Source organism: Gracilinanus agilis, chromosome 2 (assembly GCF_016433145.1).
Source record: "Gracilinanus agilis isolate LMUSP501 chromosome 2, AgileGrace, whole genome shotgun sequence".
Lineage (NCBI taxonomy): Eukaryota > Metazoa > Chordata > Mammalia > Didelphimorphia > Didelphidae > Gracilinanus > Gracilinanus agilis.
Window position 1 is genome coordinate 126616094 of NC_058131.1, and position 9210 is coordinate 126625303.

The 9210-nt window shown below is 38.1% G+C and overlaps 1 protein-coding gene across 1 annotated transcript in view; it reads right to left on the minus strand.

Annotated features, from left to right (window-relative positions):
• The window catches only part of HAO1 (hydroxyacid oxidase 1), a 67805-nt gene that overhangs the window by 19931 nt on the left and 38664 nt on the right, over positions 1–9210 (minus strand). The window contains exon 4 of the mRNA XM_044663399.1: positions 3244–3419. Coding sequence (XP_044519334.1) covers positions 3244–3419 — 176 coding nt within the window. The remainder of the gene's footprint in view (positions 1–3243; positions 3420–9210) is intronic.

The following is a 9210-nucleotide window of genomic DNA, read 5'->3' on the forward strand; positions in this document are numbered from 1 at the left end:
AAGAAAGATTGTATCTTGCATTCCATGGTAATATAATGATGGTAGGGAAAAGATGTGTTTTGTCCAGAACTTCCCAGCTGCTATCCCCTGTTTCTCCAAGTTTAGCCATCTTTATGGTTAAAAGAAATTTCAGAAAAGGATGATCAATTTTTGCTCAATATAAGTGAAAATATAGATAAGAAGGATTTAATGAGGCATGCATAAATCTGTGAAATGTTGATTATCGAATTTCCAAGAACAGATTTCCTGAAGTCCAGAATTAGCATATGTGCTATTTGATGCAATTGTTACTTTAGAAATGTTTTTTGTTTATTAAATAAAAGAAACTAATAGTTATACAAAGATGCTGCAGGGTAAATGGCATGTGTACAAATTACATTTCCCTAAACCTCCTTACCCTTACCCACTGTCCTTCTTTTTCTTTTTTTTTTTTACCCTTAATTTTGGTGCATTGTCTCATAGGTGGAAGATTGGTAAGGGTGGGCAATGGGGGTCAAGTGACTTGCACAGGGTCACACAGCTGGGAAGTGTCTGAGGCTGGGTTTGATCCTAGGACCTCCCGTCTCTAGGCCTGACTCTCACTCCACTGAGCTACCCAGCTGCCCCTGTCCTTCTATCTAATGTCTTTCATAGCACCCAAATATAATTCTAATTCCAAATGGCATCTCTCTCTCATATACATACATGTATATGCAAGGTATGTGCAAGTATATATGTGAGGCAGTGTTACATACTGGATTGAGAGCCAGCCTTAGAGTTATCAAGACCTTGGTTCAGGCCTTTCATCTGGTATATTTATCTGTGTGAACCTGAACAGGTCATTTAACCTTTCAATGCCACAGATAATTCTCTAATATTATAAAATAAATAGCCTCTATTTATCTGCATCAGTAGAGGGAGTTTTGTTACCAGAAATACTTCTTTCCACTAAAGAAATTACAGGTCTAGTAAATATATCTATGTATCCGTATACTTATCTATCTGCCCATCCAAGCATTTAGATAATTTTGCATATACTTTTATTCATTTAGGAGGGAAGTTATTTCTTCATTTTATTTTCACTAAGAAAAGGAGTAAAGAAAGAGAAGAAAGGGATGAAGATAAGGAAGAGGAAAAAGAAAGGGAGAAGGGAAGGCAAGGCAAGGCAAGGGAAGCAAGAAAAAGTTCTGTTGATGCTGATGGCATAAAGGCCACCTAAAGAATGCAAAGGTCAACCTCATATGATGAGAATATTCATTTCACTCTTTTTGACTCATAACCCAAATCACGCAATGGGAAAGTTTCCATAGCATGACATGAGATGAGAATCCTCAACATGATCAGTACAAATGGAGATGACCTTCACATGGAACTTTCCTCTTCTAATGTTGGCAAATATTAGGCTGGAACAAAAAAGACCTTTTCATTGTGGTTATTAAGGAAAAGGTTTTACTCTGATATAACCAACATCATGGAGTAAATTGGGCTTCTTAAAACTGCATTAACTTTTTTTTTCTTTTTTTTTTTTAAACCCTTGTACTTTGGTGTATTGTCTCATAGGTGGAAGATTGGTAAGGGTGGGCAATGGGGGTCAAGTGACTTGCCCAGGGTCACACAGCTGGGAAGTGGCTGAGGCCGGGTTTGAACCTAGGACCTCCTGTCTCTAGGCCTGACTCTCACTCCACTGAGCTACCCAGCTGCCCCTAACTTTTATCATTTATTGATTTCATTTGCAGACCAAATCAGGGTAGGGATTAAATGAGTGAAGATCATTTTGGAAGGTAAGATAAAAATCCAAAAAAGACCTTGGAGAAGGTATTAATAATCATACAGTATAAATCATAAATAGCTATAGGTCATAGTGGATAATAATGTTAGGAGTAGCCTTTCAATTACTAAATGTGATAGGGGGAAGTTAACAAGAAAATTGATTTTTCTTAATTGAAAAAGAAGAAAAATTGTTTCTTTTACAAGTGACTCTGCCAGTGATCTTTGCTAGGACAGGGGTAAGTTCGTTGGTCTTTGTCTGTAGTCATGAATTCAAAATATTTGATGAAAAAATTTTGGGGACATTCACTTGAATGGTGTCACCAACTTTGAACTTTTTTGAACATATACATCATAATGTTTAAAAGTTAAGAAACCAGTATTGGGACATGCTGCTATTCTAAAATTAAAACAGTATTTCATATCCCTCTGCTCTGAACAAGTTGTAAGACCTAAGAGAGCAGCCAGGGTTACTTAAGGCTAATGACTTAAAGATCATTTTTCTTTATAGAAGCCATATATTCTCATTTTTAAAAAAAAAAAAAAAAAAGGAGAAAAAAAATTTTCACTATGCTTTCTACACTTAGCTATTGCTTCTAGCTATTAGTTAACAGAGCAAGGTAGGGAGATTTGGGTTCAGAAGAGGGGTAATGTATTGTATATAATAGGGAAGGGGAGATTGGGAGTAACCCTTAGGAATGGGTTGCAGAAGAAAGACTGATAATCAGTTTTTTTCTTAACATGAATGAATCCTCTTATTTTAAAGAAACAGATTAGGTATCTTTAACAATGATTTAGTGACTTTAGCATTCCGAGGTGATTTCCCACCCATCCACCACACCTACTAATATGCATTCTTATAAATGTATAGATACTGCCAACATGAAGGTTCTTTTTCTGAAAATCTTTTTTGAAATTTCCTCTTTGAGCTTTCCTAAAATGTAGTTCTATTATACAGGCTAGCCTAAAGAATGATCTGTTGACTAATCTTAAGATTTCGTAACTTGGTTTGGATGATAATACATGTATAACCCAGATCAAATCACCTGCTAGCATTGGGAAGGGGAAGGAAAGAGAGGGAGGGAAATAAGTTTGAACATATTACCTAAGAAAACTTGTGTGGAAATTTGTTATTATATATAACTGGTAATAAATGTATATATATATATATATGTAATTTAAATTTTAAAAAATAGATTTCATAATTTGGGGTTTTGAAATAGTAATTTGCTAAATTAAATAATGCCCCAAAGGCATGAAAACATTTGTGCTATTTACAAGAATAATAAGCTTATTTTCATTAGTCTGTTTCCCCAATGTGGGGATCAGGGACATTATATATGTCAAGAACCTTTTAGTCAATAGGAGAAAAGTCTCTTCTTGCTTTCTTGTTCATTTTCCTTTGTGCCTATCTCCCCCTCAAGAAAAAAAAAAGTAAAAATTACATTGAGAAAAGTTACAAAGGTTATATGTTTGTAAGTGAAGAAATAAATGGACCTCGGAGGATGCCCTTGGCTACAATTGGAAGGGTTGTCAATCTCTTCAGCCAGGTAATATCCTCCCAGTTAATGGATGAATCAATGCGACTAGCGACATACTGTGCAAGTCCACTGTTGTCTCCATAATCCTCGTTAGAAGAAAAGGCCAAATCATAGGCTTGAAAATTTTTCATACTGAAATAAAGGAGAATATAAATCAATTCAAATAATGAGTTTAAATCATTACAGAAAGGCATCTCTCTGTATACAACAATTCTTGGAATGAAATTAGAATTAATCTTCCTCTTGCATGAAGCTAATTTGTGGATTGTGGTATGCTCTGCAAAATTCTGGGTCAGATTAAACCATTTGGGTTTCTTATCTGGGTACTTCCAAGTTCTTACAGCTATCTTATATCTTAGACTGAATCTATACACATAAACAGGAATTGTTTTTAGAATGGGGGAAGGAGGGACATTGTAGAGTAGTTTAACTAAATCAATCAAATTATTTTTAAAGTAATTTATCAACTTTATCCATATGTTCTTTTTAAAGCTTGTCTGTCTATGTAGACAGAACTTCAGCATCATTTTAAGGTGATGCACTTCTTCATTAGTGAAAATCACATGGTGGTAGATGGTCACAAAATCTAATCTCTTTCCCACCAACTTACTCAAGTATTTTTGAGTCTCTGTTGAGGCTAGATCTATAGTAATGTGGCCCAGTACCCCACAGCTATCTTTGTTCACCAACCTACTTTGCACAGCCTAGACATACTCCTGAGTAGGTATTATGGAAAACTCTTGACACTGGCCAAGTACATATGCCTTGCTCTAATGTCCCCCTCCCCAAGATTTCCCATATCTGTTTCTGGCACTGTAGCTTTATATCTTTTCCTCTTTGTTAGTGAACTTTCAAATATCCTTCTGTCCAGTAAAATTATGTCTCATCAAGTAGATTCTTTATGTTAAGAAAATTCAATTCTACAAATATGAAGTGAATAATGTCATTGTACCAGGCAATATGATATAAAGTGTAGGAGGTACAGAGCCAAATGTATGGTCTGTGAAGGACATGAAATTATAGCACTCCTTGAACAAAGAACTCTAGCTAACTTTTGAGAGAATGTTAATAAAGTTTCCTGGTAGGAACTCCCCATTCACTCAGCATTATAGTTTTATGGACTCTAAGAATCACTGAAAATCACAGAAAAATCCCATATACATTTGTGCTAATATGGAAAGTTAATTCATTAGTTTCCAATACAGTTTTTAAGTTGGCATGCTTAAAATACTTGCTTTTATCAGCACACTTATCAATATCATATATTATTATATAGCCACCACACTCTGCAACCACATTAAAATTCAAAATGAGTCAGTGGTGCGATTTGGCAGCCAAAAAGTATGTGACCTAGGCTTCATTGAAAGAGGCATGGTGCCCAAGACTAGTGGAGTATAGTCATGTTATAATCTGCCCTGGTCAAATCATATCTGAAGTTTTGTGTTAGGTTCTGGGCATTGCATTTGTGGAAGAGCACTGATAAACTGGGAATCTTCCAGAGGAAGGACACCAGGATCATCTCATATGAGGACTGGTTGAAGGAATAGAGGATATTTTGCTTAGAAAAGAGCAGCTGGCAACAGGGGACAGGCATACTAGATCTCTTTAATCTCACAAATATTTGTGTTATATGAAAGATGGATTATTTTTGTTCTTCCTGGCCCTAATGGGAAGAAAGAGGTGCAGTAGATCAAATTTGCAAAAAGGCATTTTTAGGGTTTATAAAGAGAAAAAATACTCATAAATGGAGCTATCTAAAAGCAAACCACGATGCCTTTGGAGACAATAAATTCCCCGCCTCTCCCCCCAGCTGGAGGTCTTCAAGCAAATTTTGGATGACTACTCATCCAGAATATTATAGAGAGGCTTCTTGGCACAGATGGACTGGATGACCTAGGAATATCTTTGAATTCTTAGATTCTGGGATTTAATTAGCTGAACATGATAAATGGATCTATATTATTGTGTCCTGCATTTGATTATTCCAAAATGATACTTTGGTTCTGAAATATAAATAGTCCTTCCTTTAAAAGCGAAGAAGAGAAGGAGAAAGAAGAAAAGGAGGAAGAAAGAAGAAGGAGGAGGAGGAGAAGGAGGAGAGAGAAGGGGAGAGGGAGGGGGAAGGAAAAGGAAGAGAAAAAAGAGAAGTAGAAGGACTAGGAGGACAAGGAGGACAACAAGGAGGGGAAAGAGGTGGAAGAGGAGGAAGAGGTCTTGTCAATCTAGTTTCTATCCTGACCAAAAGAAAGGAAAAACATCTGTATGTGAACTTCTCTCCCTTTACAAGCTTCAGGTTTTCAGCTATAACTTTGTAAGAGGGTTTGGTGAGAAGTAGGGAGGGGATTCAGAGAGAGGGGATGGATAGAAAAAAACAGAAACATGGATAAAATTATATAAATAACTGTTGTTTTTCTTGGCCTGTGAAATACAGATCAACACTTGAATGAATGTTGCCTTACAGAAATTTCTGTGCACAATGGGACCTTGTTGTTACTCAAACTTTGTTCAAAGTCTTAAGCCAAGAACAAGTTTTCAGATATCTTTATAGAGAGCCATGATGGAGCATTTTGCTGATGGTTCTGCAAAAGCCTCCATAGATGCCATTTTATTTGAATTATGGAATACATAAAGAACATAGACTTTGTGATTTTCGAGTATTTCATTTCATTAAGAAGGAAATGACAAACATTAAAATAAACGACATAGTTTAGAGGGATCAGATTACTCAAGAAAAGTTTGAAACTTCAGATCATGCAGGTCCTGTTCAAAGACCCAAAATTAATACAGTCCTTTGGCAATCAAGTCCTCAGCATTGCTAGAATTGCTCTGAAAAATTATTTCCTCCAAATGTAATTTCCACTCAGTCCTTTTAAAGACATTCCTTTAATCTCAAATAAAATAAAGAGGTAGATGTCTTGCCAAAAGACACACAGCTGAAATGCATCAAAGGCAGAACTTGAACCCAGGCCTTCCCAACTCCAAGGTCAGTTCTCTATTAACTAGATTATGCTGCCTCTTAATAACACATATTTATAATGAATGAATGAATGAATGAATGAACAAATGAATGACATTTAATAAGCATTTACTATACTGTGTGCCCAGCAGTGAACTAAGAACTACAAACATACAAGCATACTAAAGCAAAACAGTTCTTGCTTTCAAGGAGTTTACAACCCAGTAGGGGAAGACAACATCTAAAAGGAAGTGGTAGCCAGGGAAGGATGTTTTGATTTAGGCGTTTCCAGGAATGGTGAGTAGGGTAAATTGACACACCCTTTCCAGAAGTAATGGTAATATTGATTCAATTACTATTCCATAGCAAAGGGAAGGAGAAGGTTGGGGGGATAGAGATCGAGTTGCACATGACATGGGGAAGATATCAAGGAAATGGCTGAGGTGAATATTTGGGTGGGATAATAATTATCTATTGAGTACTAACAGGCAGCATGATGTAGTAGATAGAAATATGGACTTGAAACGGTGAAGATCTTGGTTCAAGACTTACCTTTTATACATACTACCTACATTGCCATGGCAAATGGGAAATTCACTTAACCTTATTGCTCCAGGCAACTTTTAAAGACTAAATTATAGATAAGTAATGATTTATTTCAGTGAAGTGAGTTTCAAATTGGTAATCCTTACACTAATGTAATCATAGATCCACACTCCCAATCAACAAAAAAAAAATTTTTTTAATTGATATCAATCCAAAGTATTACTAAAAACAAGAAAACTTAAGAGGGGGGTTAGGGAGGGAAAAAGAGAAAGAGAGAGAGAGAGAAAGAGAGAGAGAGAGAGAGGAGGGAGAAAGAGAAAGAGAGAGAGAAAGGGGGAAGGGGGAAGGGAGGGAGAAAGAAAGAGAGAGAGACAGAGAGAGGAGGGAGGGAGAAGGAGAAAGAGAAAGAAAGAGAGAGAGAAAGAAAGAGAGAGAGAAAGAGAGAGGAGGGAGGGAGAAGGAGAAAGAGAAAGAAAGAGAGAAAGAAAGAGAGAGAGAAAGAGAGAGAGAGGAGGGAGGGAGAAAGAGAGAGAAAGAAAGAGAGAGGGGAGGGAGAGGGGAAGGTGGTCCTGGGTTCAAATCTAGCCTCAGACCCTTCCTAGCTGTGTGACACTGGGCAAGTCACTTAAAACCCCAGTCACCTAGCCCTACCACTCTTCTGCTTTGGAACCAATTCTTCATCTTGATTCTAAGACAGAAAGCAAAGTTAGTTTGTATTTTTAACAATATAGGAGAGGTACTTAGGACACTAGCCCCCTAAATCTATTGATGAAGATAACTGCAAGGCCTTCACTTATGGTAAATATACCTGGTTTGTCTCCACTTTTTTTTTTCCAGGCTAGGTTACCATGAGAGTAAATTTAGTATCATTTTCCAAGTAAATAAAGATTTTTGAAATGGTGGGTAAAAGGTAAAGATACAATTTCAGGCCATACCTCTTAGTATATCATTATAGGCCAATGTAAAAAACTAAGATGTGCCATTTTTCTCTTTTTCTTAGCCAATAGAGACAAAAATCTGACTTCATCTTCTTTAACTTTACTAATGTCAACCTAACAGCACAATCTCAACCCTGGATCTCTCTACCCTTGGACAATCTCCACAGGATGTAGAGAAAGAAAAAGGCCTTTGCTTAAGAGCCTGAGGAATCAATTGGTTGAACTGACTTCATTCCTTTTTCTTCCAAAAGCAGTTAAAACCCCTACTCTCCATCCTCTTTGCCTCGGAAACACATTCCAATTCCAATTTCCACATGCATATTGCATATGTATTCTACAGATCAGCATTAAAGAGAATCTCAAGCACTGTGAACCCTGCCACCCCTCCCAGGTGCCAAGATGGGGCTTCTCTTCCTCTAACATGGGAGGTGGGGTGGAATGTAAGCAGCAAAGCCTGGAAGAAACCAGCCTTTTACAGACTCTTTCGTTCTCTTCTGGATTTCCTGTCTCCCTTGTCTGCCAAACCTCACATTTGAAAAGCCAGGCTTCACCCCCTGTGAATAAGGTCAGTAGCAGAAATAAGACAGATTTCATATCAGGTTGTAACGAATGTGCTCTTTGGGTGTATGTAACTTCAACGGAAGCCTGTGCCTCCCATTAGTCGAGGGAGCACAGCCTGTGAGTGCTGGATGTGGTATGATGAGTAGCTAACCAGAAGGAGCTGGCCTCCACGTCAGCCTGTAACAAACAGGGCCAGTGTTCCCTTCACGGGCCAGGGCAAAGGCGTCTACGGGGTGTTTCCTGTATTCCCTGTAACCTGGATGTGTTACTAATTATTCGGTCATCTTCAGATGGGAGATATGACAAGCTGTGGTGCCTTAGGTACTCCGGTGAAAAGCCTAAAAATAAAAGGGGGCTTTGTCTCGCGGCTCTTCACGTCATCTGGGCATGAGCCCAAGAACAAAGTGAAAGGACAGAGAACTAACGCTTCCAACTGCTCACAGAGTGACCCTGCGTAGATGAAAGGGAGCCAGAGTGAGAGCCCCAAAGTTTGATAAATACAGTGTAACCTCTCTGTCTCTGTCTCTCTCTCTCTCTCTGTCTCTCTCTCTGTCTCAGTATTTCTCTCTGTCTCTCTGTCTACGTGTCTGTCTCTTTCTGTCTCTCTGTCTCTGTCTTAGTCTGTCTGTCTGTCTGTCTCTCTCTCTCTCTCTCTCTCTCTCTCTCTCTCCCTCTGTCTCTCCAAATCTCTGCGTGTGTGTGTGTGTGTGTATCTGTCTGTCTGTCTCTCTTCCTCTGTCTTTCTCTTTCTCTATCTCTCTCCTGTCTCTCTGTCTCTGTCTCTGTTTCCCTCTCTCCCTCTGTGTCTGTCTATCTCTCTTCCTCTGTCTCTCTATCTCTATCTCTGTTTCTTTCTGTCTCTCTGTCTCTTAGTCTCTCTCTCTCCCTCTGACTCTCTGGCTCTCCAAATCTGTGCATGTAT